At 42.6% G+C, this 16,542-nt stretch overlaps 1 protein-coding gene across 3 annotated transcripts; it reads left to right on the top strand.

Annotated features, from left to right (window-relative positions):
* Nucleotides 1-1,328: 1,328 nt before the first annotated feature.
* On the top strand, nucleotides 1,329-14,241 carry rcbtb2 (regulator of chromosome condensation (RCC1) and BTB (POZ) domain containing protein 2). Of its 3 annotated transcripts, none has more exons than XM_083637327.1 (12): nucleotides 1,329-1,491; nucleotides 2,399-2,533; nucleotides 3,269-3,419; nucleotides 3,641-3,807; nucleotides 4,345-4,503; nucleotides 4,730-4,837; nucleotides 4,931-5,073; nucleotides 5,445-5,635; nucleotides 7,984-8,110; nucleotides 11,629-11,768; nucleotides 11,869-11,999; nucleotides 12,138-14,241. In XM_083637327.1, the coding sequence occupies exons 2-12, from the start codon at nucleotides 2,408-2,410 to the stop codon at nucleotides 12,276-12,278; spliced, it is 1,584 nt and encodes a 527-aa protein (XP_083493453.1). In that variant the 5' UTR covers nucleotides 1,329-1,491; nucleotides 2,399-2,407; the 3' UTR covers nucleotides 12,279-14,241. The 3 variants fall into 3 exon arrangements, with proteins under 3 accessions (XP_083493453.1, XP_083493452.1, XP_083493454.1); XM_083637326.1 differs by having other exon boundaries at nucleotides 5,421-5,635; XM_083637328.1 differs by having other exon boundaries at nucleotides 5,421-5,635; nucleotides 12,107-12,260.
* Nucleotides 14,242-16,542: the final 2,301 nt, after the last annotated feature.

Genomic DNA, 16,542 nt, shown 5'->3' with positions numbered 1-16,542 from the left:
GTTAGATTATAACAACTAGTTGTGTGGCTTAGCCTTCCCAAATGTTGAGGGTCGTTTTTTAGAATTTAATACATAGAATTGGGAACGTTACATTCAATTTCATTCAGACTGCCTGGCACACAATCGCCGCCATTTTCACACGGAGCTTCCGCGGGGGGGGGGGGGAGCGGGGGCGTAGTGGCGTCCGAGCATGTGGGGCTCGCTGGCGCCGCCAGACGGCGAGACGGCTCCAATTCGAGGCGGACGGACGACCATGTTTAGGCCTTAAACCCAAAGCGTTGCCGCCATAGACATATATAAGCCTTATATATGTCTATGGTTGCCGCCGCCGGCACGCGAGAAGCCCGTGACTGCAGTACGCAGGTCGGGGAGTGGCTCAACGTGGGCGGAGTCAAACGCGTGAGCGGGGGCCAATGGGGGCTGTGTGGGGGCCTCTGGATGCTGAGCGGGGGCCAATGGGGGCTGTGTGGGGGCCACAGAGTGCTGCATGGGTGCCATGGAAGCTGCGATGCGCCATGGGAGCTGGTGTATTTGTAAATGCCTGGCAAATTGCATTCTATTTATAATTGTGCAATGAAAATGTGTTGCTGTCCGACAACTTAGGCCACACTTGATCATTGTGAATTGTAAGAGAGGAATGAAGGGAACAAGATTCATACTTGTGAAAAAATAGTATATAATATATATAATAAGTAATTAATTTGTGTAATATGTAAGTTCCGCACCTTTGTGTTTCACTGTGGAATGGCCTTTTATATGGTTGTCAACCATATGCTTTTCTCCCGTGTACTACTTACAGAAGGGACAGTGGACAAGTTCACTGTCCCTGCATTTAGTAATTTCAGTGACCTCACCATCTATGATAATAGAAAGGTGTCTCTATATATCAGAGGGGAAAGAATAGACAAAAGGCACAGCAATTAAAATCCACAAGACAAAATTAAATAATTTTTCATCTCAACAACAAATGTTGGCCCAGACCGGCCCAAAACAAATGATCAGATTTTTTTTATATATAGCTTACTGTTATTTACCATTTAATTGTTATTTCATATCCTGATCTTCTGTTTTACTCAACAAACGCAAGCAACATCAAACACAAGCAACACAATATTTCATTAATTAAACATCAGTTGATCTTTCCTGCAGATTACTCATGATGGCTATTCGATTGTCTAATGCTGTAGTCAGGGCTACTTGTCGCAGACATCGGAGAACTCCCAACTCCGATTTACCTTGAATGCAACATTTGACCCCTTCAGATTACAGGAAGTACCGTACAAGCAGAGTGGGGTTATCGAGTGCAGTGAGCGAGCGAGCGACCCGAACAAGCTAACTACAACAATCAAAATCAGTCGCTCTGTGTGAAGCTTGATTGAGGAGATCATCAGCAACTTGATTTGTCAAAAATGTTGGCTGAGAAATTGCCATCATCACTGCCGATTCGACAACGACATCGCTGACGATTAGTAGAGGAACAACAACAGCAAGGTAACTGTCAAACTATAAACAGCGCTGCCTGCATTAACATAAACATTATCGTTACACAAGCTCAGCTATCTAGCTAATTAGCTCAATAGCTCTTGTTAAAGCTCTTGGCTTTAACGTTAGTTTGTAGATTAATGTCATGGTGGATGTAACTAGTTAACGCTAAATTGCATTTCTATTATTAGCTAGCGTTAGCTTGTAACGTTAAAGTCCAACTGCTTTTGCTATACAATACAACGTGCATTGTGTTTTGTATAAGTCGTTAACGTTAACATCTTGTCTGTTTTGTTTATTTATAAGTAACGCTATAGTTGTATGTGTGTAGAGTCATAGCATTATTTCATCGATCGCTGAAATTTGAATTTCTGTCAGTCATGTATGTTAAGTGTTATTCTTTTCTACATGCACTGCAATAATGTGAGTGTGAGGCAGGTCGTTGGAGATGCACATTCATGGTTTAGCTGTGGTATTCCTGAAACCCAGTAGTAGCAGGCTTGAGAGAGCGTGGTTAGGAAAACATCAGAAAACCTGACAGGGAGTTGATTTCAGACACATTTTCTATCTTTGGATTGCTAAAAGGGAAGGTGTGTATTTCAATTCTGGGGATCCAGATTGAGTCTCTCATTATATATATACTGTCAATGCTCTCTCATGACCCCTAGGCATTTTGTGTGTGTGTGTGTGTGTGTGTGTGTGTGTGTGTGTGTGTCTACACTCTATTGTTAATATACATTTTCTGGAATACAGACAGCGTTCCAGATGGCAGATTTTGAGGCCTATATTTGCCAAGCTGTCTGCTGCTTAGATTTAATGCTTTTTTAATACTTTTTTTTGGGGGGGGGGGGGGGGATCAGACTCTGTAAGTGACTTGTGTCCTCTTCTATCTGAATGTGTTTTCTCCCTTTCATAGCTGGGTAGTATGCTGGACGTGGGGAAGTGGCCAGTCTTTGCACTCTTGCCTCCTGAGGAACTCCGGCTTATCCGCCAGGCTTGTGTCTTTGGCAGCGCTGCAAACGAAGCCCTCTATGTCACCGTTAATGACGAAGTAATGCTCGCCTTTATACAGTTAGGGGCCTTTAATCCCGTTGTTGACCTTGAGTTGGTTCAGAACATAATAGAACGAAATTACCTGGTAGATTTAATCTGCTTTAAAAACCTTGTTGTCATTCTCCAATGTAATATATTAAGTACATAGGATAGTAAAATGCTGAATGCCTGTCAGTCACCGGTAGACACATGGTGAAGGGTTCAGACATAGGGATTTAAGCAGATAGAATGAGGCTATCTTTAACCATGTAGGCCTAATACCTGTTGAGGCTATCTTTAACCATGTAGGCCTAATACCTGTTGAGGCTATCTTTAACCATGTAGGCCTAATACCTGTTGAGGCTATCTTTAACCATGTAGGCCTAATACCTGTTGAGGCTATCTTTAACCATGTAGGCCTAATACCTGTTGAGGCTATCTTTAGCCATGTAGGCCGAATACCTTTGCAAGCCCTGTTTTTATGCAGCGGAAAGGTGTAGCCTCCTGCATGCCTCGTCATTACCCACTTATGTATTTATTTGAGCAACTCATTCTCTTATGTTAACTACTGGACATTGTAGCTTTGAATCACAGGAATTCTACCAATAAATAGGTTTAGGGTTAATGAGTGATTCAGTAAACATTGTGTTTAATATTCAGTATTGTGTTTACCTAAGTATGTATCAGTAAACATCAGAATGCAATCTCCCTGATTATCAGTATCACATTTTTAGCAATTTGGTCTTATTTGCAGGTCTTTGCTCTGGGCACCAACTGCAGTGGCTGTTTAGGACTTGGAGACCTTCAAAGTACTATCGAGCCCCGCAGGATTGATATCCTGTGTGGAAAGAAAATTGTGTCCCTGAGCTATGGAACAGGACCACATGTGGTTATCGCTACTGCAGGTAAACAAGTGGCACAGTATTAGAAAAATAAAAAGTAGGCAGAATGTAGTCAGTACTGCCCTTAAACAAGGTGTCTTTCCTGTTTTGTTGTTATGTAATAAGAGTAGTGCTGAGCCCCGACTATACATGTGGTCAAGTTGACTGTTTCTGCTTCTTATCTGTTCATAAAATTTTAACGACTGAGACAACATGGATGAAAGTTTGCCCGCTGCCCTCTGTAGATGGAGAGGTGTTTGCGTGGGGCCACAACGGCTACAGCCAACTGGGCAACGGGACCACCAACCACGGCCTGACCCCAGCCCTCGTCTCCACCAACCTCCTGAGCAAGAGAGTGACAGAGGTGGCCTGTGGCTCCCACCACACTATTGCTCTCACAACCGATGGAGAGGTAACTTCTCTACAGAAGAGGATTAGGCCCCCATGTGAAAAATGTATTTGACATTTGGTGATGTCATTTCAGTAGGGCTGCCCTCCACCAAAGATTTTCTTAGTCGACTAAGATAACGATTAATCGATTAGTTGATTAGTCGTCGCACGTCCTTGATTCCCCAGCAATACACCTGCCAAGTGTGAAGTAGATCGGACGAACAGAAAGATATCCTCACACACACGAGGACAAGGACACACACATACATTCAGACCGACAGATTCCCTGCTTTGAAGTTTGATGGCGTCAAAATCTCACTCCAGCCAGGTACCCAAAGTTGGCAACCCTGGGCTAATATCTTTTTTAACCACAAGACACAGCTCCCCAATGGAGTTTGAATGTTTTTTCTTCTTCCTGCGACTAACCGACTATGAAAACTTGGTCGACTAAGACTCTTCTCATCGATTAATCGACTAATAGGGGGCAGCCCTACATTTCAGTCTGGTTGAGCTGTGTTTGTTTTTTTGCAACACTGAATATTTGTATCTTTCTATCCAGGTGTACGCATGGGGTTACAACAACTCAGGCCAAGTAGGTTCGGGGTCCACTGCCAATCAGCCAACACCACGGCGGGTCAGCAGTTGTCTACAGAACAAAGTGGTTGTTAACATAGGCTGTGGTCAACTCTGCTCTATGGCCGTACTGGACAACGGAGAGGTAATGGGTTACATTCATCTGGAGATGTTTAACGTGAATAGTGAATCAATGCTCTGAGTAGGTTCTTTGCTGTGGTGAAGAGTTGAAGCTCAAACCCTTGTTGGTTCATTAAACATAAGAAATAGAGAAGTTCATGTCTTGCTTGTGCGTCATAGGGGAAGACATCTGATATGTAATGCCTTAAAGTAGGCCTACTATGTACTTACATATGTATACTGTTTTGTAGATCTATGGTTGGGGTTACAATTGCAATGGGCAGCTTGGCTTGGGCAACAATGGGAATCAGCAGACTCCATGCAGGATCGCTGCTCTCCAGGGTGTCAACATCGTCCAGGTGAGATGATTCTACTGAGATCAAAATGGGATGTTTTTGAAATTGCGGTTCAGTTACCACACAGATGAATAGCGTTCTTTCTTCATTCCACAGGTTGCCTGTGGATATGCACACACATTGGCACTTACAGATGAGGGGATGGTCTACTCGTGGGGGGCCAACTCATACGGGCAGTTGGGAACAGGCAACAAGAGCAACCAAGCTCTTCCCACCCTAATTAACACCGACAAGGAGAGGTTAGTAGTTCATCTTTACCTCTGGTCTAAATTAGCTGTGACACTTCTCTGCCATTTACTAAGGTCGACATCACACGTCATCACAGGGTCCTGAGAGAGTGATTTGTTCAGTGGTTAAATGTCTCATAGACAACTGCGGCAGTACTGCCCCAGTATACGTATCTGTTGTCGACATTGTTGAAACTAGAGAAGTTTGAGTAAAGTGAACTAGTGCTCATTGTGCGGATCGATGTAATTTTGCCCATAGTTAGGATGGTTTGTAGCATATGACAGCTCTAGATAAGTACAGTAGTACTTTGAAATTGGAATTGTGAATTTGTTCTGTCCTTGCTAAAATGAGTCTACAGGGGTTTGTTGTTGTTTTTTTCTAGGATGGTGGAAGTGGCTGCTTGTCACACCAGCCACACGTCTGCTGCCAAGAACCAGAGTGGGCAGGTCCTGATGTGGGGTCAGTGTCGAGGTCAAGCCGTAGCCAGCCCCCACATCACCCATTTCAGCAGCACAGATGACGTCTTTGCCTGCTTCGCCACACCGGCGGTCACATGGCACCTCCTCACAGTAGGTAAGAGTGTTTTGGGTCTATAAGCGTTTGAAGTTGAGACTCACATCCCAGACATTCTTGCTAGTAAATGAGGAATTGAATAGTATCAACCTTAGGACATTGTCCCATTTGCCCTCTTGCTGACTGGTTTCATGGAACCATACTCTGCAGTGGGTGCAGATCTGTGTGTCATGGGTAGAAATGCCTGGAGGTTGTCTAAGAAATAAACAGGAATGTTTCCTGGCCATATAGAACAATCAATGCATCTGTCCAGATTGCGATGGATCACATTTGCAATCTAACCCAACTGAAGAACATAAACATGTACATCTGGAATCTTTATCCTTTGGCAAAACTGTGTTTAATAGAGTGAATGGCATCCTTCTGATGAGTCTGTTAGCTAAGATAGTAAAAGCACCAACATCTCCGTCTAATTAGTGTCCATCTGTTCCTCCTCTTTGTCACTCCTGAGCTTTTAAATGATCTATTTTAATGGCTCTTTTAACTCGCCTCCTACAATAACAGATTGAAACCTTTGCTATGCTGACAGCCTCATAAAACACAACACCAAGAAACTCAAATAAAATGCAGCATAAAACACCTGGATAAAAAAAGACAGTATAAACCAGCAACATAAAAGATAAAAGGAAGACAGTTAAAATAAGTGTCAATTAAAATGTGTCAATTTAAAGGCAAATCATTTTGACTAGTAAAAAGCATGAGCCTGTATAGCCTTTATCAGGCCTTGATGTGAAATCAGGACACAGCAACTCAGAAATGAAGTCTGGTGCCTGACCATGTAAGGCATTGGTTAAAATAATTATAGAATTAATTCTGAAATTCACTGGCGTCCATTACAGAGAGGGATTTATGTGACATACATTTATTCTCTGGCAATAACCAGGCAGGCATCACAAGTATAGTGCTATAGCAGTGCTGTGGCTCTGTTGCAAGAAGTACTTGCTGTCCAATTGCCAATTCTGCAGGAATTTCCAAACAATACCAAAGGTCAACTGTGTCAAATCAGGATAAACCCTTTTCCAAGTATTCTTTAAAGAGTAGCTCCACGCAAAAACAGTTTTTCAAGTTGTAAACTGATTTCTTTTGGTGCTCTTTAGTTATGAAATGCATCAAAGGTTGCCAAATTTTGCCTGCTTTACCGTATGTATCGCTCTAAAACGGACTAAGTTTGCCCCTCCACTGGTGAATGTTCTCACCTGTTCCTCTTCAGTTCTCACCAACCCAGCCCAACTGCAAACTTAACAAAACAACACACACAGTAGCAGAGGTGTAGTGCTATCTGGAGAAGTGGGGGAGCGCACGTTGCGCACCTACTGTATATGAGGATGGAACCATTTCCCTATGTGTCTAAACAAAGATCCCTCATGTCTAGAAAGGTAAAACCGGCAAATAACCTGCCTGGACTAACCGACAATGGTCCAGACTTCATGTTTAGAAGTGGCTACTGGCACACACAAAAACACCCCTTGGAGGAGTGTGGGAGCGCCGCTCCCCTGCGTTCCCACAGCACTACACCTATGCACAGTAGGCAGAGAAGCTGAATTACTCTTTAAGGACTTTAGGTAGCGCTTTTGGAGTGATTTGTCATAGATAACTTGAGTAATACATTGAATAAACTTTATAGACACTGAATTGTGTCCTTTCTACATTACTGGTATTTATTTTCATCGTGTGACAGGTTTAATTTGATACATATTGTTGGACAGAGAAATGCAATGCTTGTCTAATGTCTAGATGTTATCTGCTAATAGCTCACAACACCTATCTTATCTGGTGTCTGATTTCAGCGCCCTCACCACACACACACACACACACACACACACACACACACACACACACACACACACACACACACACACACACACACACACACACACAGAGTTACAGCCAACTCTTTCAGAGGCCAGTAACATAACAGTGTCAGGTTCAAGGTGAAAGTGGCCAAAATGAGTCAACACCGGTTCAGCACCATTGACAGCTCCATTTGTTAGCTACTGATGGAGCTCACATGAGTAGAGGAGCTCACCTGAGTAGAGGAGCTCACCTGAGCAGAGTTGGAATCAGCCAGATGAAAACCCTCTGGGGAGAGAGAGGAGAGGCTGCATGTTAACTCTGTGAGCGAGGCCTGACTAAATGGCCAGTGATTGTGTGCTCCTAAGCGTATCAGAATCAGAACTATAATAAGAATGCAAAGTGTGTCTGTGTGTGTGAGAGAGAGAGTGAGTGAGTGAGTGAGCTAACAATGGCTGCGCAGCCTGATACACTGCACGGTATTTCGCTAGTCTGATGAATACAAGCAGGTTATTTTTATTTTATTTTTTTACTAAAAGTGTTTTTCTCCATGCCAGATGGAGATGACTACCTGACTGTGGCCCAGTCACTGAAGAGGGAGTTTGACAGTCCAGACATTTCAGATCTGAAGTTCTTGGTTGATGGGAAATGCATCCATGTTCACAAAGCCCTGCTCAAAATCAGGTACAGAAGATCAGCACCCTGAAAATGTACAACAGTGTTTACTAGTAGGACCACAGTCCATTATCACCATTATTTTTCTCCGGTTTAACAATTATTTGTCTCAGTTTAAGGAAACAACAATTTTTTTCTATGTACTTTGCACCTCAACATATTTTCACTTTTTTGTGCAGAAATGCTCGTTGTAGCAGCAGGTAAAAAGTATTTTTTTCACCCTTCCTGTGTCACTCTTATTGTGGTCCTTATTTACAGAATTCAAATGATAGTTACTGCTTTATTACTTGCACAGAATCTGTACTTGCTTGTCTTTATCTAGCTTAAAACCAAAGCCTCCAAATCTCCAAATGACAGATGATGTTCCACTTCCACTTTGATGAACTGAAACAGAGTGTCTTCATGTTTTCCTCTCGATCCACTGTTAGTCGCTACATTTTTACAGAGATTGACTATGTAAGGCGTCCTTCTGTCTTTCCCACCGGAGCTGCCTGCTTCTCCATCTCAAAGGATAAGTTCACCCAAAAATGAAAATTCTGTCATCATCTACACACACACACACACACACACACACACACACACACACACACACACACACACACACACACACACAAAAGGCCTCCATACTGCTCTCACCTGGCGTAATCCAAGTCTCCAGAAGCCCCGAGATGCCAAGTTGACTTGAAATGATGTTGTTGGCATCCTGTTTTTAGCTGAAATCTTCACTGTAGCCATGAGCTGAAAGTCATGTTCTCACTTTCACTTTAAGTTCATGGCTACAGTGACAATTTCAGCTTAAGAAAAAGAGGCTGTAAATGATGTCTTTTCAAGTCAACTTGGCATCTCAGGGCTTCGGGAGACCTGGGTGTTACGTTTGAAAGTTGGTCACCATTCACTTCAATTGTTTAGAAGAATGCTGCAACTGTGTTTCCCTGGAAAACCCTAACCCTTGGGTGAATTTATCCTTTAACATTTAGGTTTTTGTCACATGGGTACACGTTGCACACTGAGAGGTTGTGTTGTTCACGCATGATGGAGGCGCCTTATATAATATACCGCATCAAGGGAATCAGAAAAATAACAAACTCTTCAGTAGTGCTCAATTACAGCATTGTTAGTCATGGAAACGTAAAATCGCGATGCACGATTATCTATGATTAGTTGTGCAGCTCTCGTGTATAGACGGTTTTAACTTGACAACAAAAACATTCTAAATTGAACCCCCGCTCACTTCCTGTTGCAGTGTTTGCTATGGACATAAAAGAAAAAAAAAACATTCAAGTGCAGGACTGACCATTCCGTGAAAACCGTCTATACAGCTGAGCGGCGAAAACAAAAGTAACGATGTCGAGTGAATATTTCTGCAGTTTGCCGAATGCTGAGAAAAAAGAAGTGCTGTGGGGTTGCGCTCTGGTGAAAACAGTCTATAGTCTTCAAGTGTCATGATGAATTTAACCTACATGCTGTGTGTCACCTATATTTAAACTCCATCTGCCAGACACGGTTTCCTCGTCCTTCCTGTTAATGTCACGAGGATGCCAAGACCGACCTATTGTTTCCCGTTTTCCTTTTTATAACCACACTTCGACACGCAATATCCGCATTCTAGCTTTTGCTCTTGTGCTCTGTGAGGAGGAAGGAGTCAGGCTGTCTGCTTCGGTGTGATCAAATACAAATGATACTTTTCGGATGTGCTGAGAGAATAAAGAATCAAATAACGTGTCAAAGCTGCTCTTGAGACGAGATGATACAGTGGTGATGTAGTTTTAATGGAGATGGCACTATCATAGACTACTGTATTGTAGCTTTCCCCTTCCCCCTCTCTTTAGTAAACTATAATCTTGTGCATGTGAGGCATCTATAATTCCCCCCCATCATTGATTTTGGAATTTATTATTGTAATGTTTACTTGATTCATTAAAAAAAAAAAAAAAAGTGGTTCCAAGTAATGGCATGTAATGTGAATGCTGCTGCTGATTGGATTAATTAAAATGAGGAAGCAATTCAGCCTTCTTGTGTGCGGTGACTCTTCTCACCTCAAAACCCATCTCTTCTCCATTGCCTTGTCTTAGCCCGCACACCCCCTGCCCCTATCTATACCCTGTGTCTGTTATGTTTGTCCACAGTTTGTCTCACTAACGCCACCCCTCAGTGTATGTATAGTGTTAACACATTCACTGCCAACAGTTTTTTTTTACTGTAGGTAGCTTCTGCCAAGTTTTTTTTTGAGGATTCTGGCTCATCTTTCAAGAGCCGAGGATTATTTTCTGTTAGGATTTTGTGAACACAAAATATCTCAAAAGAACTAATAGAATGTGTGCTTTCTCTGTCTAAAAGAGTTAGTTTGTAGAGTTAGTAGTTATGTAGGCATTAGCAGTTGAATACAGCATGGTTTCAGTGTCTGAAAATTTAAGCTGAGATAAATGCCTTTTTGTGAAATTCGATAGAACAGTCACTTTAACCATTTATTTTTGGCATCAGTAAGACGTCAGACATCTAAACAATAGTTTTGAACAGTAATTTCCTCCATAACAGCAGAAAAAACCCCCCTCTCCTTCAAACTCCTCCCTCCGTGTGTGTTCTCCTCCTCCCTCCGTGGCTGCAGCGGCCGTGTCACAAGCGAGTTTCTGCTGTCTGTGCTGCCTGGCTGCCCCTCGTCGGGCGAGTCTGGATGGGCTCGCTCGTTTCTTGGGGTTTCGGTTGAGAGATTTGATGAAGCTTTTGCGATTCTGGGCTTATTTATGCTGCGTGTTTCAAAGTGTGTTGCACCCAGTCTATTTTTGGAACCCCCCACCGTTGTGCGCCACCGTTGTGCGCCACCGTTGTGCGCCACCGTTGTGTGCCAGCGCGAAAGCGTTTTCGCCAAACCATTCTACAGTATGAGAATGGTTTCCTCGCGCTTTCCCCTGCAGTTTTGGCTCGGCTTTTTCTAGTCTGGAGAGCACTGTCGCCACTTAATGGGTCGGTGGAATGGGTTGTACACGTTCGGTGGCTCCCATATTTTTATAGGAGGTGTAAAAGGGTTAGATCCACGTCCCACCGTCAAAAATTTTTTTTTTTTTGTTGACGAGATATCTCGTCCACGGCAGTCAACCGCTGGTTTCTGCTTGACGAGATATCTCGTCCACGGCAGTGAACGTGTTATGTGACTCTGAGTTCTAGAAAAGCACTATATAAATGCCATTTATTATTATTATTATTATTATTAATACACTATATTTTCCCTGTGGGGAAATAATGGGGGCACAGCAACAGAGGAAAATAACAGAAGATAATATGAAAACAATCGGACAGATAATGAGAACTGATGATCATTTAAAAAAAAAAAACTGCAACAACCAAACGTATCAAAGTAATACAGCAAATGAAAACATGTGGATGTGTATTTACCATCGTCAATGACTGATTTACAGTTAGAATCAGACCTGCAAGTGATTCACATTGTCAGAACAAGCATTCAGAAATGTGTACTGATGTGCGTTGTAAGCTTGTCATGTGACAGTTTGGCCCTTCCCTTCCCCCTGCAGGTGTGAGCATTTCCGTGCGCTGCTGAATGAAACGGATGAGGAGGCCATAGAAATCCACCAGTTTTCATATCTGGTGTACCGAGCCTTTCTGGAATACCTCTACACAGACACCATTAACCTGCCACCAGAGGACGCTATTGGTAAGCCCAGGCCAGGGAGATGCAGTGTTTTCCACACCAAGCACTGGATGACACTGACTGAACGCTCTCACCTGTGTGTTGGGTCTCTGGGGTGTTGCAGGGCTGCTAGACTTAGCCACATACTACCGAGAGACGAGGCTGAAGAGGCTGTGCCAGGAAACCATCAAGAGAGGCATCTCCGAGGACAACGCCATCGCTCTGCTCTCTGCTGCTGTCAAGTACGAGGCGCGGGTAAGCTCAGAACCCCTGACACACTGTCTGACACCTCAGCGATAAGGGGCTTTCCTCAGTACCTCTTGTCCCCTACAAGTCAATGCACTCTCTGTTGTACTCCTCAGCATTGACCCAGCCAGCCCTCTTCATTTTTAGGACCTGGAGGAGTTCTGCTTCAAGTTTTGCGTCAACCACCTCACGGCCGTCACGCAGACGCAGGCCTTCGCCGACATGGACCATGACCTGCTCAAGAACTTCATTAGCAAAGCCAGCCGCTACGGGGCCTTCAAAAATTGACTGCAGCGGACCAGTAGCGGTGGGTCCGCACATGGCAAGGGTATGGACATTTCAGGAACTTGAAAAGGCCCGCAGCGGTCTGAAGGTTTGAGCCAAGACCAAAGTAAATGCAGAGATCATTGATGCTTCAGAGCCTTGTTGCTTGGGATGTAAACACAGCAGACACAAAGGGTTAACTTCTGCTGCTGTTGAAGTGTTAATTTGCCCTGAATCTAGCCCAAACAGTGTTGCTTAGGGTGTCAATATAGGGTTACAAAACACGGAGACCAAATAGGAAGACAGCGTCGTCATCTTTCTATCATTACAGTCGATATAACTGACAAAACGCTTTGATCATTCAGTGTCTGATGTTATCCAGGAAGGGTTTTATTTTTATTTGGGGGTGTAGGTTTTTTCCCCTTACAGTAACAAGTAGGGGTGGGAATCACCAGATGCCCACGATACGATACTAAAAACATACTTGAGTCACGATACGATAGTATTGCGATATCGCTGATATTGCGATATATTGAATATTGCGATATATTGAATATTGCGATATATTGAATATTGCGATATTTCGATATATTGTCTAACTCCTTTTCCTACCTTTTCCTTGACCTCACCGGAAGTAAAACATGCAGTGTTTTTGTTTTGTTTTGTTTTTGCCCAAAATGTAGGCTACATTATTAAGCTTCTCTGGACTCGATACGCCACTGCAGGCGCGGACTGCAACATCGGGCGCTGGCATGGCATGGCCTGCAAAAAAAATAATTGTTTTTTAAATATCGATACAATATCGTCAGGCAAAATATCGCAATACTATGGTGTATCGATTTTTCCCCCCACCCCTAGTAACAAGCTATGAGAGTCAGGATGCCTGAAAATGCAGTACAATCAATACAATCAGCAGTGTGGGGTTGTGGTATATCAGTGACTGATACTATGATACACACAACCCTATCTGACTGTTATATATATATATACTATATATGGACATGTATTGTACTGCAGTACAATATGATAAGTGATAAACAGGCTATAAGAGTTGACCCTTCACATTGTGCTGCTTTTCTTCGAAGCCTTTATTCTCCAACTTTCAGGACTGAGTAGTATTTAATTAGCAAATATAACAAGCTGTTCGGTTGCTTTAAGAACAAGAAACATAATGTGATTACGTTTGACACATTTTTTTAAACTGAACAGTTTTTATCTGACCTATGGTAATGTCCTTTTTCTTTGTTGTGTGTGAGTCAAAGTAGTATTTTGCCACTTTGTTTTATAGCTTAGTTACTTGCCTTTGCCATTCAGTCCTGCAGTTACTGTCTGATTTTTGTACTGACTAACATTTGCACTTTTTTGCAGCAGGTTGTTTTTTAGCCACAGGCAGCAGGCTGGTAGGAGAAGGTGAAGCCAGCCCTCAGTCATATGTTAGGAGAGATAAGGTCGTCCTACTGCATGTTTACCCCTGTTCTGATTAACCCTGTGTGTGCCGCGAGAAACATCTGGCACCTGTCTTGTTCTCAATGGAAAGATCACCCAAGCATATTCTCATATAGATCCTCTCTGTGATGTTACACTATAGAACAAAATGCAACTGATTTTTCGCAGTTGGGTTTCCTTACAAATTCGGTATGTTTACAAAAGTTTGTTTTTATTATTGTGATAGCAGTATGCCTGTGGTTCTTTTTTACAAGTGTCTTGACTATATTTCTCCCCTGGCTTTATTTCTCCCCTGTTAGTGGTATTGAGATAGTACACCTGCTTCCCCAGTGCAATTGCCAACTGAATGTGGCGAATATTGCCCAAGTCTCACAAGGGATCATCAGGTCATTTGATGTATTGAAGGGATGATTCCACGTTATCATTCACCTATAACCCAGTGAATAGAATGTAACACAATGCTTTTACTTTAACAAGCCAATTATTATTTTTTAACATTTTGATAATAATTATTAAAAGTTGCCTGTGTGTTCTCATTTTATATGGAAACTGCTTCTTTATTATTTGTGTGATCTATGTGTCTATGGGATTACTCGAAGGGGATTGCCTTGACAGGTTAGACTTGCATACTGTACATGTGAAATACTGAAGTCTGTTCCCTATCATACTCGGGGGAAAGAAGCAAAAACATATTTTGCCACTAGCAACTCTTAGCCATAGGGGGGCAGTGTGTTGTACTTGAACACTTCATGAGGTATATATGAAGTTCTATACGTTTCATTCAGCTTCACCCTGATCGTGTGCAACTGTAACAGCGGATCTTGAGCAACGTTTATGATGGTTGCAGTAATCCACCAGTTTCCTGCTCAAAGAAGGCATTGTAGGGTTGACCCCCCCCCCACCGAGAGTACCACTTTTTTATATGACTGTCAAGTCAGTGAAATACAAGCAAACCAAACTTTCCATATCACTTGTTTAAATCACTTTAATACTTTAAGCTGTAGTACAACATTCATAATATGTATACTAATGTCGTGCATTCCCAGCTATAGTTCTAAGGAAGTAATTTTCTCTATATCTCGATCCTGCTGGCCCAGGAGAGTTTTCCATTTTTCTTTTACTATTGAATCTGTATTGACCATCATCAGTAATGGCTTTGAAGTCAGTACAGGAGACAAAAACCCTAATGCCAACTAAGCCTCAGCAGACGGTTTGTTTTGGCATGGTCTGATGCAAGCCAGATCAGCATCTCTCAGAGGATAATCCCATTCCTCGGATCTCCTACTGGTTACCCCCCCCCCCCCCCCCCCCCCCCCCATAAATTACAATATAAATCTCTACAGGGTTTTCTTGTAAATGACACAACAGGGGAAACAGCGGCTGCTACGGTGTTGCATTGAAAATAAGGAAGTTGTGACCACACTTTGGCACAGTGCCTCATCGATAGTAATACAACATGTGATCTATCCCCTCTCCCATCCTAAAACCAACAGTTCCCCAAAGCCAACTTGATGTTGAACTGGATCTACTGTAGCCTACAGCTTACCATATTTCGGTGTAGTTTAAAAAAATAAAGCATTAACCTTTTATATGAAGCTGATTCGTGGCTGAAGTTTGACAGAAGAGAGCTGCACTTGATCTTTTTTTTATTTGATTGCCTGCTGTCCTAATGGTTTCACCTTGGCTTTGTTCACTACCACGTCGTGTTTGCTCTCTGGCTGATCACTTTCCTCACCAGTGCTTCTGAACCACAGACTGCACACATCCTGTCCCAACACAATTTCTCACCACAGTTCAAAATAGCATAGCAAAATGATAGTATATACTGTGAAACGAATACAACAATTGCAGCCGACTTGTCTTCCCTTAGAAATTCAGCTTAAACCCAGTAATACATTGTTGTTTTTCCCTAGTCAAAAGTCAGGTCATGTTATTTAGTTTATGCTGGGAAACAAGTACAAAAAAAAGGCTGTTGCTAAAAGGGAACCGTCTCCCTTGCGTGTCTGTACTCTGTACCAGCATACTATTGAATCCTGTTTATCAGCAACTGGCATAAGATTCGGGCCATCTCTCAACCAAGTTTGCACATCTGCCATTTGTGCAAAATTATTCTATTCATCAGCCTAGTTGTACCTTGAACATCAACCACTGCTCAGCCCCTCTCCCCAGCTGTTATTCAGTCTTGCCTGAATATTGCCTGAACTACTCCCAGTAAGCCTACTGTTTTGCCCAGTGTTGGTGAGTGTTGATTTGTGTTACTTGGAGTTGACAGGTCTTGAATGCAGAGCTGTTTCATCCTCTCACGGAGCTGACATGGCTATTGGGTAGATGTTAAATACAAGAGTTTAGTGTTAAATTGACTGGTGGGTGTAGACTTGCAGTATATAAACTCTGGCGGTGTTGATTTTTACACTCAGAGTGTGGAAAAAAATCTCAGACGATGTTGTCATTGTAGTGAGACCTTTTTTTTAACTTGACCTCACTGTATAAAATGACCTATTTTGACCTCTAGCATATGGCTTACCTTGGTCTATTGACAATAAGAGGGTTTCTGAGCAATTTCCAGAACAGAAATTGTCTGGAAATTGCTCAGAAACCCGCTTATCATGATACAGGTTGATATATCATGATACATCAACCTGTATCATGATAAGGGGGTTTCTGAGCAATTTCCAGAACAGAAGCGCTCCAGCCAAACACCAAAAAATGCAATTCTTAGAAATCTCCAAATGCGTGGATTTTTATATGGTGTCCCTCAAGGTATTGGTGTCTTAATGTGGTATTTGGATCGATTGTTGTTTTTTTCATAAATTCTCGAGTGGTAAAAAAAATGGCCCTTTTC

The sequence above is a fragment of the Poromitra crassiceps genome (assembly GCF_964638095.1).
Source record: "Poromitra crassiceps genome assembly, chromosome: 5".
Lineage (NCBI taxonomy): Eukaryota > Metazoa > Chordata > Actinopteri > Beryciformes > Melamphaidae > Poromitra > Poromitra crassiceps.
Note: the sequence above shows the minus strand (reverse complement) of the source record. Positions and strands in the feature narration are given on the sequence as shown.